This window comes from Mercurialis annua, linkage group LG5, assembly GCF_937616625.2.
Source record: "Mercurialis annua linkage group LG5, ddMerAnnu1.2, whole genome shotgun sequence".
Lineage (NCBI taxonomy): Eukaryota > Viridiplantae > Streptophyta > Magnoliopsida > Malpighiales > Euphorbiaceae > Mercurialis > Mercurialis annua.
The window spans coordinates 52,787,356-52,812,244 of NC_065574.1; the positions used below are offsets into that span (position 1 = coordinate 52,787,356).

The 24,889-nt window shown below is 27.6% G+C and overlaps 2 protein-coding genes across 2 annotated transcripts; one reads left to right on the top strand and one right to left on the bottom strand.

Moving 5' to 3' along the window:
- Positions 1-4,821: 4,821 nt before the first annotated feature.
- On the top strand, positions 4,822-7,622 carry LOC126682917 (probable inositol transporter 2). Its single transcript, XM_050378695.2, has 5 exons — positions 4,822-5,144; positions 5,235-5,305; positions 5,676-6,011; positions 6,117-6,818; positions 6,914-7,622. The coding sequence occupies exons 1-5, from the start codon at positions 5,009-5,011 to the stop codon at positions 7,406-7,408; spliced, it is 1,740 nt and encodes a 579-aa protein (XP_050234652.1). The 5' UTR covers positions 4,822-5,008; the 3' UTR covers positions 7,409-7,622.
- Positions 7,623-8,174: 552 nt separating this feature from the next.
- Positions 8,175-9,439, bottom strand: LOC126679843 (50S ribosomal protein HLP, mitochondrial). The gene is made up of 3 exons (XM_050374849.2): positions 9,319-9,439; positions 9,084-9,175; positions 8,175-8,838 (listed from the first exon to the last, which is right to left on the bottom strand). The coding sequence occupies exons 1-3, from the start codon at positions 9,350-9,352 to the stop codon at positions 8,464-8,466; spliced, it is 501 nt and encodes a 166-aa protein (XP_050230806.1). The 5' UTR covers positions 9,353-9,439; the 3' UTR covers positions 8,175-8,463.
- Positions 9,440-24,889: the final 15,450 nt, after the last annotated feature.

Sequence of the window (24,889 nt, forward strand, 5' to 3'; positions counted from 1 at the left end):
TAGTATATTAAAATCGTGGATTTATTCTCACAAGCATTTTTCTTTTCTAATCATAAAAAAAGTACGAATTAAAAAAAATATGATATATAATTTTAGAAAACTAATTTTATTTACAATTTTAATAAACATATAATTTTTGGCTAATTCTATTTTAATTTGAAAGGTTATATTACAGCTTTATTTGATAAACATTTAAGATTACTGAAATGATTTAAAGTGAATGGCTTGTGTATTTAACAAGATTGCAATTGCATAAAAATAAACTATTTTGACTATAAAATTTGATTAAGATGTGTGTATATAAATTTCATATATGTTCGGCACATAAAATAAAATGAAATTTAAATGAAATAGAATAATTACTTTATTTTTTTTATAAATAATATATATTCTATAAAATCAGGAAATAATATAGAATAACGATAGAATTTTTGTTTTGAATTGAAGAGTTACCAATAATAAAAACAACAATTTTTTTTTAATACATTGTGGATATAAATAATTTTACAATTTTTTACAAATAATACTTAAGTTTTAGTTTCTCTTCCAACACATACTTTGTACTTCAATTCATAATTAAAAGAATTATGAATTTTAAATTTTAGAAAAATAAAGTATTTCCTATAAATGTTTTTTTTTTTTTAAAACAGCATGACGATTATATAGATATATAATTGACAAAGAAATATAATTAGCATAATAAGTTATTTTTGTTGTCACTTCCTATCGTTCCTTTCTCATACAATTGATAAAGAATGTAATTAACATTACATAAAAAAAAAGAGTTTCACTTTTTTTATTAAGAGATTGTATTGTTTTGAATTATTGGGTGATAACAATAAATATTAATTAAGTATGTCTTCTGTGATTTATAAGAATTGTGTTGCATTGGTTTAATATTGTGCCTAACAATGTACAGAACTTCATATAAGTTGTAAAATTTTCCTTTTAAAAACATCATAAGTTGTAAAATATTCAGTTAAGTTTGAAATTCTGCATTGGATTTCATTGTTAATATATTTAAGAGAAACTAAAACAAGAGCACATCAAACTATAAAACAATGATAAATGATAAAGGAATTGTCGATATAATAATGTAAAACTGAAGCAATAATACATCATTATATCAAAAATTTAGTAATCTAAATTTCTGACAAAAATAAAACTAAAGCTAACTCCAAATCTAAGCTAAATTCCTAAAACAATGGTCCTAACCAAAAAACATAAAACAATAACAATGAACATAAATTAAAACATAAAAAAATTCAGCAAACATCAATCAATGGGTCCTGCAAAACTCAATTAGAGGAGGAGGCACCAACGGAGCCAAAATTCCAGGAATAGTTTGATCTCCATTAAAGCAATCCGCACCCCATCTTCTATACTCCGCGCAACACTGTGCACCAATTTCGACATTCGGAAAAAATATATTAACCGCAGCTCTTAACCAACAAGAAGATATATCAAAAGCAGTTGCCCAACATTGTTGATAGTCGATACCGGATGGAGGATTCGGAGGATGATAAGCTGATGGCGGCGGGTTTGGTTTAGGAATTTGAGGTGTTGACGGATAAGGGATAACCGGTTTAGGAACTTGAGGTGTTGACGGGATAAACGGGTTACCTGCTATTGGTGGTGGTTTAGGAGTAGGGTTAGGGTTTCCAGAATTTGCCAGGCAATCGCATGTGCAATAACAAATATCGTCCGAACCAGAACCGCGATAATGATTATACACTTTCGTGCAAGTTGGAGGACAATTGAAATTACATACTACTTCACATGGTAAGACATAGCTAAATGCTAAATCACATGTTGCTAACCATATAGTAATCAAAACCATGCATATTGTGACCGAATTCATTCTTTTCCTGCTTCTACTTGGTATATAATAAATAGTATATTTTTTTTGCTTTACATGCATTGAAATTATGAGACCATATTTATAGAAGAGGAATTTTGAACTTATTCAACTTCTAGTTGTTGAGTTTTATTTAAGTTCTATAGTTGAAATCGACTTTAAATTAAATTGCTATTTCTCCGTATTAGTACATTAATATACATCCAATCTAGAAGAAAGAAACTTATAGCATAATGGTTTCCTCGACCGTCCCTTGACCCTATAACATATCTATGGATAAATTGATGAACCAGCAAGGATATAAAATATCTTACCTATTATTCTCTATCTTAAAATATTTGCATTAATTTTGTTTTTCCAATATTGCAAAAATCTTTCTCTGATTCTCTTTTGGGATTATAATCCATTAATTAAAAAAAACAGAATCTTAAAAAAGTGACGATTATTAGTTTAAAAGGACCAGAAAATAAAAGCTTACTAGTATACTTCAACTTTTAATATTTTCTGAAAAAACTCAATAATATTATGTAAATTTAAATAAAATATCACTCAAATTAACTTGATTTTTTTTTTAAAATAAACCATGTGATTACTGTCATTGAATACATTAATCGGGGAATTATATTTTCTAAGGAAAGTAATTAAAACTCTCTGATACACTGAAATAGTATCAAAGTTTTTGTTTCTTAATTTGCCAATTCTCGTGAGCAAATAAAGAAACTACACTTTATAACGCTGCCTGTTATACTAGAAAAGAGCCTAAAAAACTTTTATTTCTCTATCAATTCTTTTGTTGCTTAATTGCCTTATCCATGGGTCCTCTAATAATAAAGAAAATAGTAATAATGTTATGAATTAACCGATTTAAGCAATATTTTTGTCGAGTTGGGTTAACATTTTTAATTCGGTAAAAAAAATTAAAATTAATCTTCAAAATTTTGGTTAATTGAACTAACTAAATATTTATCTATTTTAATTTTTATTAGTTTAACCAAATTAACAGAGTAATTTAATCGAGTCAATTTCATATTTTTAAAATTATAATTAATAGTTTTAATTAGAACTATTAATTTAGTCAATTTAGTTAAAGAGATAATATAATTTAATTAATATAATTTAAAATCGATCAATTAAAACCGAACCAAGTATTATATACACATATGTTCCTCTTTTACCCTTAATATAAATGGATATAATTTATAGAATATTGTGTATCATAAATACATATGTTTGACTATCTTACATTTTTAATGCAAAATTTAATGACTAATTCTTTTTTAATATAGTAATTCTAAATTAACTCAAGAATCAAAAAGGGTACAAAGGGAAGAATTTTTAGTAATTAAAGTTTTCTTAATATGTATGAAATTAGAAAGTGGACAAATAAAATGGGACGGAGGAAGTACATAATAACAATACTTCCTACATATATCTTTAGATTTATGTTATTTAATGTTTTTTTACCGCTTGATCTGATATGCAAACGAATAAATAAATAAATTTTTTTAGAACTTACACTTTTAAAAAGAATTAGAGCAAATAAAAATTTGACACAGAAAAAAATATAAAAAGTAGTACAAGTTGATGGATTATACAAATCATAATCATCACAAAAATATTTAATTCAATTTTTTTATACCAACGTATTTAAATTGATGTGATATTTATTTTTCATTGCACTTCTTATTATAAAGGGTTAATGTTAAAAAAAATTACGAACTTTACATGTTTTCTCATTTTAATCATGTAGTTTAAATTTTCTCATTTTCATACACGAACTACCACTTTTTCTCAAATTCATGCACGGTATTGAGGTGACACTCATTCATTGGTGTAAAATGACCTCCACCTCAGCTAATTACACCAATGGAGTCGTGACACCTCAGCACCGTATATGAATTTGAGAAAAAATAATAGTTCGTGTATGAAAATGAGAAAATTTAAACTGTGTGATTAAAATGAGAAAACGTTGGTGAATTTTTATGACATTAACCCTATTATAAAATGGTACTCATTAACTCGCATAACTCTTCTTATTATTATCATCATAATCTCCTAGTGCATAAATATAGCTCATGCAATCTGACATGTTACACAAAATTAAGGATTGATTATAGTAAAAAGATCAACAAAAAAGGATTGACTATAGTAAAGTGATTATGTTTAAAATCTTTTTTCCCATATAAATTTTCTTCTAATTAATAACAGGAGTAATTAAATACTGCCGTTACCTTTTTAACCTGCCACCAAAAAATTAGCACTATGATTAAGCGTCAAAATTTTCTTGAATACGCGTATATAAATAAATTACGTTTCTAATATAAACTTTTGTCTTAACAGTTTATGGCAAGTTAAAATTATAAATTCCTATATAAATATAGATAATAAATTTATTTTGAAAATTGCTCTAAAATTTAAAACTTTTTACTTTTACTTTTAGCTATATTTTAAAGGCTTTTATTTAATTTGTTGGCTTAAATATTTTTATTTATTTTTACGGAATTAATAATTACAGCATTGGTTATTTTTCAATTAATAATGAGTACAGATAGCATTAATAGGTCTTTTAATTAAAGTCAATTAATTATTTAAAAAATATTATAAAAATATGTAGCATTTGTATTTTATAATTTATACGCAAGTTAAAATGTGATGTCCTTTAATTTTATTGAAAAAGATGAACGTATGTAAAAAAAAAATATCTTAATTTTAGCAGAATACTGTTGAACGTTTATATTATTTATATGAAAAGAGGAACCGCTTATATATAATAATTTGGATAAATTGTCAAAAAAATAAAATTGGATAAGATGAAACTATTATTATTATATAAAAGAAAAGGAAATAATAAAATATATTAAGTAATAAATCTTTTTTTTTCTAGTAATAAAATAATAGCAATTAATTTCCTTATTAGAAAATAATTTAATTTAATCTCTATAAATATGGCTCCAAGAACGTTCTACTCTATCTCCAATATTTTCTTTTCTCTTTGTTTTTTTTTCTGTTCATCTCTTCAGTTTTCTCGGAAAACCCAAAGAGAAACACTCAACATAGCTCTGTTTTTTTCTTTTCCTGTAAATTCTGTTTGGAACCAAAGAAAGTTTACAAAAAAACATTTTTTTTGTTTTGGTTTGAGAATTTACTAGAATGGAACCTGGAGGACCAGCAAAAACAGATGCTGCTTCTTTAAAACTATTGTTTTCTATGATATGGAGAAACCCTTATATTCTTCTTCTTGCTTCTTCTGCTGGCATTGGTGGATTTTTATTTGGATATGACACAGGTTTTTTTTTTGTTTATTACAGTTTTTTTATGTTAAAAACATGAATTAAGACATGTGTTTAATGTTGATTATGTTGTTATATGTGTGTAGGTGTTATTTCTGGTGCTCTTCTTTACATTAGAGATGACTTCAAAGTTGTTGACAGACAAACTGAACTTCAGGTTAGAATTTTAGAATTTTAGAATTTTAGAATTTTAGTTTTGCAATGCAAAGTTTTAATCTTTTTCTTTTTAGTAAGTACAATTATGGTGAAATTAGTAATAAAAAAGATGGATTTGTTGTGTTTAGATATTGGTATATTAATGATTTAGTGGGTTTTGTTTATATTTTAGGTTTCAATTTAAATAAATTGATGGGTCCTTTTTTGCTTCATAATTTAAGAATCTGAATTATGACATCAGAATTTTTAAATAAATCTAAGAGTTGGGGTCCAACTAGTTCATAATTCAATTATAATAATGTAGCATCTTTTTTAAATGTATGCAAAAGTTTTGGAAAAAAGTGTAGTGAGTAAATTTTATGTGAAAACAGGAAACTATTGTGAGCGGTGCAGTTGCCGGAGCGATTATAGGAGCGGCTGTTGGTGGATGGGTGAATGATCGGTTTGGACGGAAATATGCATTAATGACAGCGGATTTGTTGTTTTTAGTTGGTGCTATACTGATGGCTTCTGCAAATGGTCCGGCACTTCTGATCGTGGGGCGAATTTTTGTCGGATTTGGTGTTGGAATGGCGTCAATGACAGCTCCGCTATATATTTCGGAGGCTTCTCCTACTGTAATCAGAGGTGCCCTTGTTGCTGCTAATGGTGTTCTTATTACTGGGGGCCAGTTTATTGCTTATCTTATCAACTTAGCCTTTACTAAGGTACTTTTACAACAATAGATAACAGAGGTCTTCCATTTAGTCTATAAATTAATTAGATGGTGAAGTAGTTAGCTTATTATGTTTTGTTATGTTTTTTTTTTCTAGGTTCCGGGAACATGGCGATGGATGCTAGGAATTGCAGGTATTCCAGCTATATTGCAGTTCGTTCTAATGATATTCCTTCCAGAATCCCCTCGTTGGCTATACCGAAAGGGCAGAGTAGAAGAAGCAGAGGCCATTTTACGGAAAGTTCACGAACCTCAATATGTTGAACAAGAAATTCAAGATTTGAAAGATTCGGTAGACAAGGAAATCATGGAAGATGGAAAATCTGGGAAGATTAACATTATGGACTTGTTTAGAACCAAAACAGTGAGAAGAGGACTAATCGCTGGTGTCGGCCTTCAGGTTTTTCAGCAGTTTGTGGGAATTAACACAGTCATGTACTACAGTCCTACTATTATTCAGTTGGCTGGGTTTGCTTCTAACCAAACTGCTCTGTTGCTGTCACTAATAACTGCTCTTCTGAATGCTGTAATGTCTATTGTCAGTATGGCATTTATCGATAATTTTGGACGTAAGAAGCTTCTTATCTGTAGTTTGATTGGTGTAATACTTTCCCTCGGTCTATTAACCGGAGTATTCAATGTGAGCGCTAGTCACGCTCCAAAAGTTATGCCTACTGATTTGCGCTATAGAAATGCTACATGCCCTGATTACAGTTTAGCTTCAAATTCCGGTTCTTGGGACTGTATGACGTGCCTCAAGGCAAAATCGGATTGTGGATTTTGCGCAGCGAGTTCCAAGGTAAAAGAATATACTCACATTACATTATCTTTCAATACTGACTTATATATTTAATATCTTGCTTGTTTCCGTTCTAACTAGTATTTGAATTGCAGCTACTTCCCGGGGTTTGTGTTTCCGCGACAAATGCAGTGAAGCACCTCTGCAATGGGGACCATAGAGAATGGTTCACTAGAGGGTGTCCGAGCAAATATGGAGGCGCTGCAATTGTAGGACTGGCAGCATATATCATTTTCTTCGCTCCCGGGATGGGAACCGTGCCTTGGGTTGTGAATTCTGAGATATATCCATTAAGATTCAGAGGGATTTGCGGAGGAATTGCTGCTACGTCAAATTGGATCTCGAATCTCATTGTTGCTCAGACATTCTTAACCTTAACAAAGGTCCTAGGAACATCTTGGACGTTCTTTATGTTCGGAGTTATCTCTGTCGTCGCGTTGTTTTTTGTCTTGGTCTTTGTTCCTGAAACCAAGGGACTGCCAATAGAAGAGGTTGAGAAACTTTTGGAGGACAGGCCTCTGCATTACAAGTTTTGGAAAAAGGAGTCTGTTCCCGGAAAATCAACCGATGATACGAAACCTGAACCCTGATAGTAGTGGGGACTGAGTGTGATAAATTTAAGGAATCCTGAAAATTTGAGAATTGGGAGTCCTGATAGTATAGCTTATTGAAGATTACTCCATGTCTTGTTCTTGATAGATGATCTAGACTGTTTTGATGTAGTTGCCAGGATTATTGTTTAAACCTTGGTAACTCTAGGATGTAATTGATATGAATAAATAAAATCTTTATTCATATCATGCATACATTGCCTAAGCTTTTTGTTATTCAGTGATTGAAAATGGATTTATTCGAATTGCAAAGAATTCTACAGAACGATCATCTAAGTAGTATGGAAATTGATACCGAAAAACTTGGAAAATACAAAGGATGTGAAACATGGAAAAACATGTAAATAATTAAAATACAGAAATATATATATAAGCATAATGACTTTTCTGTTCCTGCACTGTTCTGTTTTAGACATTGGATCCCTGCTCTATTAGCCAACATTGAGTTTCTACACTATTAGTAGACATTGAGCCTCTTACATTCTTCATACAAAAAGTGTTAACAGTATTAATCAAAAAACAATTGAATAACTTAATATCAATAAAAAGTGCGGGGGCCAAATTTAATAAAATTAAAATAAAATAAAACAACTAAAAAAACTTGTCTCAACCACACTAACCGTGTAAAGTACATATTTTCGTGACGCTAAGGTTTACAAAATTAAAAGTATAGTAACTCAATATTAACAAATTTAAGTGTAGAGTTTCAGTGTTAGAAAATTGTCAAAAAGTGAACAAGTGCAGAGATCAAAAAATGTTTTGCCTATTTATGAAGATGAGTGCTGATATTATCCTTTGGTATGTGTTCATGTAAGATAATCTGAACATATTGTATTTCATTGCTCCTGAAAAACACCAAATTGTGAGCTAAACATAAAGGGTTTCATCTGGATCCACTAAAGAGAGCAATCTTTCCCAAACCCTCAAACAATTTGTTCCTCATCTCAAAACTTCTCCTTCAAAATACAATAGAAAGCGGAAGCATTCAAAGACCATCGAATACGACAGTTACTTTTATAGCAACAGATTACGCCTCAGGCGATATGCTGTGCAAGAGTAAGGATCTTAACATGCTTTTTCTTCCGTAGCTCATGCGGAACTGGCCCAAATACTCTGGTCCCGATTGGCTGACCTTGCTTATCAACCAGTACAACAGCATTGTCGTCAAACTTGACCTCACTCCCATCGCAGCGGCCACGCTGCATTGCAGCCCGCACCACGACACCATACACGACCTTTCCCTTCTTCACTTTCCCATTTGGCATAGCTTCTTTTACGGATGCAATTATCGTGTCCCCTAATCTCGCCCCTTTCTTCCCTTTCAATGCTTGTATACACATCACCTTCTTCGCACCAGAATTGTCAACAACTTTCAGAACCGTCCTCATTTGTATGAACGTTCTTAGTTGCTGCAAATGAACAAACAGAGATCAAGGTACTCTTTTAAAACAGCATATAAAAATTACAACAGCAGCATTAGCAGAACAATTTGAAGATCACATCAATTGTGCTACACGGATACGGAGAAACAGGACACTTGGACACACACCTCAAAACGGCGTTATTGTAAGGTTTTCTATGTTAAAAATAAAGCGGTTTTGCGTCTGAAACGCCAAGTTTCGACACATTTCCGTAACGGAAACACTGAACTAACCTGAGACATAAAATTACTGGAAGTAATTTGATTTGAAGTACCCATTAAACCAGAAAGATTGTTGCCAAGTCCTCCCAACAATGAACAGCCAACTAGTGATATTAACACATAATTAAAAGCAAAATTACAATTAGTCAATAAACCACTGGCAATTAATCACAAAAAACAAAACTAAATTATCATCGGTTAATTAGACTTAAAACAGATAATGGGTTAATTAGAGTGAAATACATACCTCGAGAACATTTAGAAACTAATCTTGAAGCCATTGATCTGCTAATAGTGTCCTGATCACTGAAAAAAAAAACTTTAGCTATCGAAGATTGAAATGCAGAGCGAAACCCTAATGCCTGAGAAAGACAAGGAAGATGAATTAATAATGGGCCGAGTTACATGTGGAGAATTTATGGCCCATATAGAGGCCCAACTTTTTCTTTTCTTGGAAAAACTACAAAAAAACAAATCATAAATTCATTAAAAAAAAGTAAAAATATAGTAATTTTTTTCCAAAATTTTGCTTTGTATCTTAAAAAAGAGGATAATTATACAACACAACCGTTGCTCCATGTTATTTGTGCAACAAACTAATTGCGCGTTAGCCATGTGGAAAATTAAATGATAAAAAAAAAAGCAACTAAAAAATTTCTTATTGCAAATGCTGATTGGCTTAATGTAAAAATGGTGTGGCGAAACTGTTATATGGGATAAACACTCCTTAAAAAAATACTTTATACGCTATGTATGAGGGTTGTATTGGTGATCTATTTTTGAGATATAGCTAAATAGTACACAATTTAACGTCTAGCTAAATAAAAAGTGGAAGTCGTAGGAACTTATAAGTTGAACTCGTGTTTTGAGAATCATAGCGGACAAATTGATCCAATCGTTTTGATCTCAAGTGTAAGGTGAGCCTGAACGATTTTTCTTAAAAACCGAAAATGTGTATCAACAATTTTGAACTGGAAAAAAAAAACATAAGAGTGGGTAAATTATTAAGCTGTTAAGTAAAACCGATCAATTTTTATAAATTTGATTTAATTTATTTGTTTTTTTTTAAACTACAAAATGCATAGGTAAGGTTTACTTATTATATTTTCATTAAACAAATAGTTTTTTTTTTATAATTTTGGAAGGGGAGCGCTTGTGGGAGGAATCGAACCCACGAACAGTTTGCTGCTTAGCGCTTATATCATTTGAGTTATAACTCATTTGTATTAATTAATAACAATCGGATTGTTAAATATTTTTAAAAACAATTTTAACAGCCGGTCAAATTTGAGACTTTTGACAATTATATTGAACAACAAAACTGAAAGGTTTGTATTCATAAAAATAACATATCTTTCATCATTTTATTTTATTTTTATGATAAACAGCGTATATTTTTTAAAAAGTTAGATTTTTCTATAATGACATAGATTTTCATAAAATTAGATATATAAGTTTTTTAAAGGCCAAATTTATTTTAGGATCCCTAAATTATACTGTTTTAGTTCATCAGATTCCTCAATTTTTATTTTGCTTCCTTAAATATCTAATTTTTTATTTTTTGGTTAATTAGTTCATTTATATCTTTAAACGGAGATCCATTTAAGGATCTAATAAACCAAAATCATATATTTTAAAAATTCCAAAACATATTTAGCCTTTTTTTAGAATCTAATAACTGTCAATCACAAAAGATAAGTTAAGTGACTGAAATATTTAGGAAACCCCAGGAAAGTTGAGGAGATAGTTCACTAACACTATTTTGATATGGACATCTATTTGAATTTCAAAAGAAAAAAAATATGGACATCTTTTCATTTGCAGAAGGCCTAATTATTTAAAAACCACTCACCTTATAACTTTTTTTCATTTATACTACGATTTAGAAAAAATTTAATTGTACTCTGTTTTCGATTTTTATGTTTCGTTTGTACCCCAAGAGTAATTTTTTTGATAATTTAATTAATTTAAAGATGAAAATATTAAAAACAAGATACATAAATGATTAATATTAATATTTTATTAGAATATAGGTTAAAAATGAAGGATTAATTTAAACTTTTTTTCAAAAAAAAAGGTCAATTCAACTCATTAGGGTAGAGATTAAACATAAAAATCAAAAATAGAGTATAATTGAAAATTTTCCTAGGTCATGGTATAAATGAAAAAAAGTTATAAGGTGGGTGGTTTTTAAGTAATTAAGCCTTTGCAGAATCCTACCAACACTATTTTGATATTTTCAAAATAATATCCAGTCATAATAAGGATAAGAATAATAAATAATTATCAAATTAAAATACTAGATATTATAATATTCTTTGCTATATGCTGGTCAAACCAAATAGAACTTCATTGACCTATCTTAATTAGAATACAAAACATAATATAATACAAATAGAACAAAGGATCACTTTACCCCCTCAATTTGTATCAGTCTAACAAAGTATTAAAAAGTCCAAATTAACAAAATCGTATCACTTTTATTTCGAAATTGACAAACCCGGATCGAAAACACCCCTTCCCACTCTCAACTCAGAGAGTGAGACATACTCTTCAGTTTTTATGGTAAAAAAAGTTTAAAATGGTCCTAAACATTCATGTTTCAAATTAGGCATAAATTCACCAAAAATCACTAAATTTAGCGTGTTTTTGGTATTTAACACAATCTTTTAATTTTGGCAAAAAAGTACATGAACTTTCAAAAAAATTCAATTAAACGGCATCGTTTTGAATGTAGAACGACGTCGTTTTAGATTAAACGGTGTCGTTTTGGATGTAAAATGACACTATTTCTCAAAGTAAAACACACGTGGTCTTAATTGCAAAAAACTGGAAAGTTCATGTTAAATATGCCAAAATAAAAAAATTTATGTTAAATAGTACAAAAAACACGCGAAAGTTTGTGATTTTTGGTACATTTAACCCTTCAAATTAACACATAATAAATAAAAAAAAACAATTTAATGGTTTTTATCCTAATACTCTTTATATCAAATTAATATTAACTAAAAATACAGAGGATTGTTACACCCAAAAAAAATCTGTTCTCAGACGAGAAGACTCGCATGAGAAGGAGCTGCTGCTCCAATCGGAAGTTTCACCAAAGCAGCAGCTCCTTGTTTTTGCGAGGAGCGATCTGCTCCTCATTGAAGAACAGACTCGCTGGTCTGTTCTTCGCATGAAAAAAAACGAGAAATCTTAAAGAACAAAGAAAATGAAAAAACGAAATTTATGTAAGCTCTGAAAAAAATTGCAAAAATAGAATAACGAAGAAATGAGGAAGGAGACACATATAAATATTAAAGCACGATTACCAAAAATAATGATTACGGTTAGAAAATCGAAGAGTCGAATCCATATGAAAGACAACATGTAGCAAGCACATTGATAGATGTCAAAGATCGAAAGCTCCTTGCTAACACGTGTCCAAAAAATACAGAAGATGAAAGATTCAAAATAAATCGCCTGAATCTACAAAGACTCGCCTCTAGTAAATAAAAAAGATACACAAAGCTAAAATATCAACGAGCATGAATACTCTAAACATTAGCTTACCTATCGAGGCTAATGATGAAAATATGTTTTATCAAGACTATAATGATAGACCGAGTACTATGACGGTCTGGTTAAAGAAACCTACCTCGAAACACCTTAAAGTAAATTGGCGATACGAAACGACATGGCCGAACCTTAAGAGATTCGCCCACTTTAGTGCATGCTCACACAAACTACGCCCAAATAAATATTGACGAAGGAATCGGCCAAAATTAAAAAGACCGACCTCTAAAGATGTAATCTCAATAAAAGATCGAATTTAAAGTCAACTAATGTGATGATTATGAAGAGAATATAGAAAATAAAATCTTCTAAATATATCAAAGATCATCTCCTAAACGGATTCAAAGACTAAATCAGAAAGATATATGTTTAGTACTCTTCCTTAAATAAGAAAAGCGAAAGGAACCGATTACGAAGTATGAATTTCTTTCCTATTTCTATTTTATTTTCTAAAGAAATCTTTTTTTTTTCTAAAACTCTAACAGGTCAGAATTTATTATTAGGTACACTTACACATAACATTCAATACATCATTTTTTTTCAGTTTAAGTTTAAACTGACTTAAACATTGGAGAGTTAGTCGGACCATTATCGTCCGATTAACCATCTATCTTATTTTGCTGGTTAAATCTCTCAATTGGAGCTTACCATCCATCAGTAACCAACTAATTGCGGACTCAGCAAAAAGTACAGTCAAATAACTAAATACACACTCAAATTGTGTTTACATAAGTTAGTTATATTATGTAACTGATTTGTTAGCTAATTACATCCTTTTTTTTTGTCAACACTTGGTTAAATTAAAACTGCTTAAATTTGTCTGAGATTTAAATTCATTTTCTTAAGGGACTAAAGTTGTTGTCGACCATTGAAATATGTTTTCAACGAAGCACATTGCAAATAAACAATCTCAAGGTGCAAATGGTGTTCAATGATTTTCAGTACTTGAATTTACTATATTAATAAATTAATTGCTCTATTTAGTTTAAATTTTAAATTTTTTATATCAATTATTTTATGACGTATTTCAATATTTATAAATATTGTTTAATATAATTTTATTTATGAATTTTTTCTCTTTTTCCCATCCGCACTCCACCTTTCAGTTTAATCTCTACAACATCCAAATCTTTAAACTTTGTCGGTTTGATTTTGAAATAGAAAATGAGGCACAAATGCGTTGAATACTGACCAGAATGTCATATAATCGACACATCATAAAAATTATAAGATGGGAGATCATATGTGTTAAACTGAAAGATAGTGAAGTTAGATGTGTGAAAGATTATACAATCTCACAGGAATCACTTAATGTTAACAAAAAAAAACTATAAATTTATATTAAAAATAAAACAAAATCAAACTCAAAATTAAATATTGGTAGCATATTTTCTTTATAATTTAAGAATTATAAACTAAATGTTTTTTTATATCGATTTAATTTTATTTTTTATATATAAAAATAAAGTTTAAGTTTGATAATAATAAAGTTTTGATTTTCTTCATTTATACTTTATATTTTTAATTTATTTTATTTATTTATTTGATACTAAAAAAATCTTAAAATCTTAAAATAATTTATTTTAAAATTAAAATAGTTACTGATTGGATATAAAATAGAGAGTTAAATTTTTATATTTTTATAATAAAAACTATATTATATCAATTTTTTACAATGGAAATGTATGTGGAAGATGGAAAGTTAGATTAGTAAAATAGTAGAAATTTAAGAATTAAAATATAGATGATTCTTATTACCCGTCAGTTCAAAATATGTAAGATCCATTATTTACACATCTTTTTTTAGTTTATAACCAAACTCTTTTTCCTATGGTGATAAAAAGAGGTCATGTAACTATAAAACTAGGGGTGTAACCGAGTCGAGCTGAGTCGAGTACTGAGAAGATTGAGATTGACTCGTTTAATTTCGAGTCGAGTTTCGAGTTAATTTATCGAGTATTTATCGAAAGCTCGCGAGCTTAACGAGTTTAATCGAGTCTTATTATTATTTAATAAATTTCAATAAAAATTTAATAAATTTCAATAAAAAATAAAAATTTAAATACTATATTTCTTTTTATATATAAATAAATTTAGGGTTAATTACATATAAAATCACCACCTTTATACGAAATTGCAAAAATAACACGACCTTTAAAACGTGGCAATTCAGGGCACCACCTTTCATTTCTTTTCAAAAATAACACGGGCACAATTTTAGTGGCATTTTTGCTGACGTGGCGTGACACGTGGCACTCTCATCGGGTGTCCAAGTCAGCAAAATTTTATCAAAAAACGTGTCCATGTTGTTTTTGAAAAGAAATAAAAGGTGATGCCCTGAATTGACACGTTTTAAAGGTCGTGTTATTTTTGAAAATTCGTATAAAGGTGGTGATTTTATATGTAATTAACCCATAAATTTATATTACCTATTTTATGCATATTTCTTAACGAAAGATATATAAATTAGATATTTAAGGTTCAAAATTAAAATATCATCATGTCAAATTAGCATAGAAATATATAAATGAGCTTACTCGCGAGCTTTCGAGTCGAGTATCACTGAGATTGAGATTGACTCGTTTATTAAACGAGCCTTAAAAATTCGAATTCGAGTAAGATTTATCGAGTCGGGTTTCGAATAGCTCGCGAGCGAGATTGACTCAGTTACACCCCTATATAAAACTGTCAATTTCAATAGTTAAAATCCACAATTTAGAAATTAGGATGTCAACAAAATTAAACTGAAAGATGAAAATTCGGGATGAATGAACAGAAACACAATCAAGAATCAAATGATTCATTAAACTAAAAATACTACTAATAAAAAAAATAGAGGACCAATTCACTTGTAAAGTTGGCACAAAATATTAAAAAGATCAGTTCTGAGCTAAACAGAACCTTTATCATATATAGTACTATGAAGCACCGATACGGGTACGGGTACGGGTACGGACACTGGTACGGGTACGGGGAACGGCATTTAAAAAAAAAATATGACACGGGTACGGCGGGGACACGGCAATTTTTTTGTTTTTTTAAAATATATATTTAGTCATATATAAGCTTTCAAGATGCAAAAACAATGAATCTTATGTTATAAGATGCATAATTAATATGTAAGTTAGTTAAATAATTAAAAGGAGGTTACTGCTGCTTTCTTTTTTTTACATCAGGGGCTGTTTTTCTTCTTTGAAAGCAGGTTACTGCTTCTATTTAGATATAGGGGCTGCTGTGTTTTAAAAAAAAAATTAAAAATAGGGTTTAGTTTCACTTACTATCTAATTGTATTTGGGTTTGGGCCCATTTAGTTAAATTTCTTATTAAAAAACCCATACTAAAAAAAAACTTAAAATTAACTAAATGCCACTAGAAGTGTCCCCCCAAAGTGTCCCCGAAGTGTCCCCAAAGTGTCCCCGACGTGTCCCCCTCTTTGACCAGTCAAAGGTACGGGGACACGCCACGTGGCGTGTCGGGTACGTATCCCCGGCGTGTCCCCGGCGTGTCCCCGTGTCCCCAAAGTGTCCCCCTAAATACGGCACTCCGGGGAAGTGTCGGTGCTTCATAGATATAGTATGATGCATTAAATTAAAACTAATACTAATAAAAGAGGATCAATTCACTTTTATAATTGGCACGAAATATCAAAAAAATCAATTTTGAGCGAAAAAGATCACTTTTATTCTATACTTAACAAAATCAAATCATTTTCATCCCTTCAACAAAAAGAGAGAATAAGCTACATAGTTAATTCTAACTAATTCTATTTACATTTAACTAAAAATCTAATTAACTTTAATTAAAATTTCAATTAATCTTACTTGAAATCCTAATTAAGTAAACCTGTAGTTAATTCTAATAACTTCATAATTAATCAAAATTAACTTCATAATTAATCAAAATTAACACTAATCCTAATTAACCACCAATCCACCCAGACCCTGACCACCAAAATCCAAGCGTCAACCTTCCACACCAGACACGACGCAATTAGATTGTTCGCCAACTCTAGATCTGTCGCTACTGCTGTTGTTGGAGTTGAAGAACGGTGACGATGATTGATTTCTTTGATGCGATAGCTTGAAGCTATTGTCGCCGGACCGATAATAAAAAAAACAAGAAAAAATGAGTGTGGTGGTGACGAGATCGAAAAGAAAGTGAAATGAAAAAGTGCAATAAAATTTCTAAATTTTATTTTTAATTTGATATTGTCTCCATTTTTAATCATTTGACATTTTAGATTTATGCATAATGTAATTAATGTGTGTATGCAAAATGATATTAGCTTTGTGATTTTCCAAAAATAAACAAGGGCAAAATAGAAATAAAGATAGTTAAAATACATTGGTAGTTTAAAACATCAAATAAATTGAAATAATATTTTTAACTTAAGACGTCAAGTAATAGAAAAATGAAGGGAGTATAATTTACAAACTTTTAATTTAATTGATGTAAAGGACATAATTAACATATAAAATTATCGAAGTGTCAATATAAAAAATGAGATAAATATTAAAATTGTGGTGATCGTGTTTCTCTTTCGGAGATGAAATTAAAGGAGTGGAAGTTGATACGAAATGCTAAAGGTTCAAAAAAAAATTCAATACAATTTATAGTACAGTCGACCCTCTAATAGTTAATATTCTATAATTTAATAATTCTAATAATTAATAGAAAATTGAGAGAACCAACTTCGTTCCACGTCGGATAATTAATAATTCTATTATTTAATAATTAATAAAATTTAAAATATATTCTACATGAATATTAATTATTAGAGAGATTTTTTTAAAGAAATATATAACAATTGATGGTTTATTTGAGGCAATACTAATCTTAATTCATAAAATGTAAATTAAAATACCATCAAATTATGATTTTTTTATTCTTTTGAGGAATTTTAAAAGAAGTTATTAGATAAACAAATTAAAGTAAGTAAAGTATCTCTAGTATTAAAAATATTAAAAATTATTTTACTTTATAAATATAACTTTTTAATAATTATTTTTTAGTTTGATATCAATTGATATTTCTTAAATTGAATATAAAATTATTTCTTTTAAATTGAGTGATTGTAAAGTGCATTTAGTTAGTTTTTTTATAATATAATATTAATATTAGGTCTATTAATGTACATGCTTTAAAATATATTTTATAATTTTTTTTCTATAAATTCAATAAATTAATACTTATAATAATTAATAAATTTTTGATCTACTATGTGTGTTAATTATCAGAGGGTCAACTGTAGTTGTTGATTTCTTATATTTCGTGCTAATTTGAAGGGGTAGATTGATCCTTTGACCAAAACAAATTGCACACGAAAAAGTAAAAAAATGGTATTAACAGTGGTAAAGTCAGATTTTTGAGTGAGAGCGAGCATGACCATGACACGTGCTGTGGTCTGGTCATCGAGAAGTCTGCAAGCCATACGGCGACACGTGCCTCTGCTTCCTTTCTTACAAAATAAAATGAAAAATAACCTAACTTCTCATACTGTCTTGAACCACTCAATCAATACCTACTTTTCCCATTTTCCCACTTTACCTTTTTTCTTATCATAAAAATTTCAATTTCTGGCAAAACAAAATGAATAAAAAATTTAATTTACTTTAATTTAATTGATTTATGAGAAATATTGAAAAAATAAATCTCAATAATTCACTTTTTTTAGCAATTAGAATATAATGTTCAAAACGTTTCGAAACAAATTTTGCATTTTGCAGCTTGATTTTAGATTCCGGTTATTTTGTCATTTTTATGCTATATTTTGTCATTTTTATGCTAGATTCCGGAGTAAAAAAATGCTAAAAGTTGACATTCTTTTATAAAATTTTAAATTTAAATTTAATATGCCAATAATATGACTGCCGCATATGTAAATAATTGCATGAAAAATGGTTTGACTATAAAATGAAAAATAAGATTTATTTTGTCACATTTTAAACGTTAAGTTTAAAATGTTAAAAAGATAAAACGTTAGAATTTATTTTGCTAATATCTCATTTATAAAAAAGTTAAAAAAATTAAGTTATTTTGATTTAATTTGATTTAATAAGTGTCGATCCATGTGGTTAACACTCTTCAATGTATTTTGAAAATTTCAATTTTAATTAAAATATAAAAACTCAACTACGAACTATTAACATAATTAAATTTTCTTTTTATTTTAAAAAATTAATAATCTAATTAACGAATGACACTCCTACAGTCCTGCTCTTATTCATCGATAGCTACCTCCCCTTCTCATGAGCTTCTTTATGGTTTTTTTATTGCATTGTGAATATTTATTCCATATAATATATCGTGCTATGCTATATTTGTAACAAGTTAATGCATATTTGCAATAGGAATTATTAATTATTACTTATTCTTTTAATTATTAAAAATTTCACATGATTAATACACAATTGATTTAGTGTACGAATGATATTGCACAACGATTATATTGAATAATTTTTCTTTCATTATATTCTTTTCTTAACCCGTGATCAATAAAATTGTATTTAGATTCGGTTTATAAAAATATCAGAAATAATATTATAAATTTAATTAATTAGAGTATTTTAAATCCAGTTTTATATATGTGATCCCACTACATAGAATTAATTAAATTTTATCCTACATGTAAAATTTTACTATTCACATTTCTATAAAAAATTATTTTATGTATTTTTTTATTTTATAAATTATTTATTTAATCCATTAATATAAATTTATACAATTATATCTTATAACAAAATAATAATATTAAATATTTTACTTCTATAATTTTTGTATTTTTTATGTATGAGTTGTAATACAATTAAATAATAAATTAAATAAAAAAAATAAAATAATTTACAAATTTAAGAATTAATATCACATATATGAAACAAACGATAATATTTTTTCTAGTATGTGTATTTATATAAAAATAAATTTCAATTTAAATATTAAAAATTTAAAAATTTATTTGAATGTATCAAGTAAAAATTAATTATTTTAATATTTTATATAGTAAAGTATATTATTTTAATTTAAAGAACCTTATTTATTTTATTTTGACCACACATGCATATCCATGATGCATTTGCTATGATGTATTTGCGGTGTTTTTATGGTATACACCATAAAAATACTATAAGAATGCCATAAATACACTAAATATACACTATTATTACGCTATAAAAATATCATAATTATACTAAAAACAGAATATATACACTATAATACATAAATATTACACTAAAAATACGAATGAAAAATACCAAAAAAAACCTATAAAAAAGAATTAATCATAAAAAGTGAAAAAGGTATTTGTGATATAATAAAAAGAAGGTATTTTTCGTAAAAAAAAAATTAAAAAGTAAAAAAACTTTACGTTTAAAAAAAATTACGTTTAAATAATTTTTAAGTAATTAATTAAGAATAAAATAAGGAAAAAAATAGGAAAATACTCACTTTTTAAAAATAATATAATTTTTACCTCAATAAGGAAAACATAAAAAAAATATCTCACCTTTTTAATATTGTTATTTTTTCTTAGACCTAATCACTTAAAAACTTCTTACCTTATATTTCTTTTTTGCATTTACACTCTGATCTAGAGAAATTGTCAATTATACCATATTTCGAATTTTCAGGTTTCACATCTACCTTAATGAGTTAAACTGACCTCTTTTTCTTTGAAATAAAAGTTCAAATTAATCTTTTATTTTTATCGTATATTCTAATTAAATGTTAATGTTTTTAATATTTCAAAAACACCATTTTCTCAAAAAAAATAAACTAATAATATTTTTTTATTTAATTTATTCAATAATTTTTAAAAATTAAAAGACGTAAAACAAATACCCTTCATAGAAAATAAAATCAATTTATGTTTTTCTATTTTTTTTCTCAGGGGTGGAGCATCAGCTCCTCTTCTCAGGCGGGGAGGAGAATTTCCTCCTCCTCGCCTGAAAATCGAGAAAAGAAATTTATTTTTTTTGCAAAAATCAATTATCGGGCTTCAGTGGCGGATTCGTAAATCAGATGAATATGGTGGTGGGTCGGAATTTATTTGTTTGTTAATTTATTTAATAATATTTTAAAAACCAATTAACTTTTAGGATTTATGTGAATATTTTTAAAGTTAAAGGACTTGTTTGTATTTTTTCAAATAGAAAAAGTATGATATAACCCTTTTATTTAATTGTTTTATATGTTTTTTTCTTTAAACTAATTAAACTGCCAATTCTTTTTAAAATTGGCGTAGAGATGAAACCTGAAAATCCGAAAGAGAGTATAGCTGGCAATTTTTCTAGGTCTGGGTGTAAATACAAAAAAGCTATAAGGTGGATTTTTTTAAGTGATTAAGCTTTTTTAACCATAAAACATGTTTTAATTATTATAATATCTACTTCTTTTTATTTTTTTTACTTCATACGTATCTTTTTACTCTCATCTGTCACTTTCAACACATATTACTCTTTTTTTTATCTCTTTGTTTCTCTATTTTTCTCTTTCTTCTCCATTTTTTTCTATTTCTTCTTTTTTCCTCCATTTTTATTCTTTTCTTCTTCATTATTTTTCCGTCGTGACTTTGCCGTCGTTTCTCCATTCTTTGACATTTAATTAATCGATTTTGTGTTTTTTATGATTTATTTTAACTTATAATCCTAAAAAAATTAATTTTAATTTTTTTTTTAGTTTTCAAATTTGAAAATTTGCAAAAAAATAATTTTCAGCTAAAAAATGATTTTCTGCAGAAAACAGTGTTTGATTATCATGTCGTTATCACTGTATTATCATACGTTGTTATCATAAACACTATAGAAAAAAAGGATTTTCTGCAGAAAATAATGTTTGATTATCATATCGATATCATAACATTATTATGTCGGTATCATAACCTTATCACATGATACTGAGATGATAATGTTTAATGATATATATATGATAATATTATATTAACTAGATGATAATATCTATAATAATGTTGATAAAATATTTTCTGACTATCATGTTGGTATCGTTATATTATCATGTCGTTATCATAGTATTATATTATCATAGCATTACAATATGATAATGTTATGATAACTAGATGATAACAGAGTATGATAAGGTTATGATAATTGTATGATAACGTACGTAAAAGAAGTTACAAAAGGATTTGTAATAATACTATGATAATGTTATGGTAACTAAATGATAACATAGTAAAATTATAATTATTTTAAACATTCAGAGTAAAAATATAAATCTGAGAAAAACCTGAGATATTTTCTTTAATTTTTTCGTATTGAGGTAAAAAGTAAAAATATTTTTATTCTAAAGATAAATACGTAAACTTATCTAAAATAAGGACACTACACTTTTTCATTTCAAGTCTTTTTGTCATTTTTCAATGTCTCATTTACTTTATAATAATTTTTTGTATTCTTTTTTTGTTCATCTTAATAATTAAATATATTTTATGAAACAATTAATAATATGTATAATTTAAAATACAATTAATAAGGAAAAAATATATACATGAAAATTATTGTTTACATTTTTTGAATTAGCATGTAAATTGACAAATAGAATCTATAAACGAGACAAATGAACTCAAAGAAGAACTTTATAAGACATAAAATGATTTTTTAAATGCAGCATATAAATAATTTAAATTTTATACAATTAAAATTATTTTTTACCCGTAATTATATTTTTATATGGAAGTGTTTCATTAACAATAAAAATGGACAATTATTTGTAAATAAAATATCAATTCAACCCCCTCGAGTTGGCACGAAATATCAAAAACATTAATTTTTAAGAAAATCAATCCATAAAATTCGAACTTTAAACCCTAATCAGCCTTCTTAAATTTGGAAATATGGAATGGAAAAAATGCAAAAAATTCTTAAATTTTTACTTAAAAATTAATATTGAAGTTCTAAAATAATAAATTCATAATTAAAATTTGAAAATCATTAAGTGTCAATTAGGTGTGAGCATTCAGTCGGTTTGATTAAAACTGAATCGACAACCATTAACAGAGTTAACAATTCGACTGAATAGCGAAGCCAAATTTAAGAAATTTTAACTGAATATCGAACCGATCGAATAAAAAAGGAAAAAATATTCAAAATTAAACCGACCGAATAGGTAGTTTAATTCGTTTGGTTCAGTTAAAACCGACAAAATTATGAGAAAATTTTAAAAAGTTCAAAAAGTTAATTTTTTTTGGTAATTCGGTCGGTTCAATTAATTTGGATAATTTAAAATTCAAACCGATCTAATATCCAAAAAAACTGAAAATAATCTAACCTAACCGAACCGACAAAAATTCATTGGTTCGGTAAGTTAGTTCGGTCGGCCGGTTTTTTTGCTCACCCGTTAATTTGAAGAATAAAATAAAGGGTTGTGTTAATTTTTTTGTCATTTTGTAATGGTGCATGTGTTTTATGCATGAAGGTGTGACTGGGAGAGGGGATATGATATTAAATGGCAAAAGTTGAGTTTTTTGATCAATTTTACCAGAAATTATGTTTTTTGATATTTCATGCTAATTTGAGGAGGTGAATTGATACTTTGTTCAATTATTTATTGAAAAAATATTGAGTGACAAAAGAGTTGCTATTTTGTATGCCAATTGCCAGCAAAGGAATTTTTGTTACTTCATAGCACATCAGTATGAGAAGCAAAGAGGCACATCATTACTAGTACGGACAATTTGATTTTATCACATTAATTAAATCTTAATTGCTCGCTTTTAAAACAAATCAATAAAATATTAATTAATCATAATTTTTTAAAGTTTCGATTAGTTGAAAGAGTAAGTTCTCAAGTGGACATTTGGGTTGTAAAAGAATACTAACTTTTTCTTTTATGTTCCTTCCGCAAAGTAACCCTTATGTTCACTTGCAATTACTATCTTGCCATTAAAATTAGGAGTATTAACGCATTAATTAATCAAGGATTAAGTTGTCATTTTTTTTCTCAAAACGTAATTGAAATCTTTTTAGATATAAAAAATTATCAACTTTACACCCATCTCACTCTTTAGACGATATCAATATTATATTTAACACGTAAGCTTTTGATTAAAAAGAGTAATATTTCTTAAAAGCTAGTGCCCAAATTGATCCAAGTATTATGAATAAATTTATACCAAATGCAAGTTTGATTTAGAGTAGAGCTTATAATTAAGTAGCAACAATTCATCAAAAAAAAAAGTAGCAACAATTGTTTAATGATGGATTAATATTTGAATAATTTTTACTAATTAATACTGGAAATATTATTGGGGAAATCCCGTATTATTTAAAAAAAATTGTTTAACTTTTAAAAATACGCTTTGAATTTTTTCATTTTATGCATCTTTATTTTAATATATTAAAATATCTCATATATATAAGATAACTTTTTTTGACAATATATAAGATAACTTGAAAATACAGTTTTAATATATCTATAATATGAAACATATAAAGTGAAATACTTGTAGGTTTTGTACAAAAAAATTAGATATAAAGTGAAAATTTTTAGTTGTATAAAAAGATAAAAATGACAATTTTTAGATAGAAAAATAAAAATGAATTTTGATCCATTGTAAGTTTTTTTTTTTCACAATTTTGTCAATATTTTATTAACCATGTGACTGAAAAAGAGGGGGGCATGTCCTTAATATAGGACTGTCAGTGGGTAGAAAATGCCCAAATCACTGTCATTGCCTTAGTGGGTTATGGCCCATATACATGTATACATTATTTTTTGGACATTGGTCCTTTTCTTGCTTCTAATCTAATCTAATTCACAAGATTATTAAATGAGATTATGTCAATTATACTTTATATAGCAATTCAATAATTTGATATATATATATATATATATATATATATATATATACACTCTATTTATAATAATAAATATGAATTAATTAAGAAAAAAATAATATTATATAATCAATTATCTACTAATAAATAATTAATTATTTTCCATTTAACAAAATAAATTGTCAAAATTTAAACAACAATCATATTTTTGTTACACTTCATATTTTTTGTTGAATCAAACATTAGGCTTTACGTCAGCTAAAAATAATAATAGTTACAGTTCTAAATTTAAAAATTTATAATGATATGTCTGCTCTTCATATTTATAAATAACTAAACATAAAAAAATAATTAAATATATTTATTGTAGTGTCTGGGCTAGGAGTTAGTAGGTGTTTAACTCCTCCTTCCGACTTCTGTCGCCGATATGCACCTTGGGCTAGTTTCCTTCTAAAGAAGGCGACCAACAAA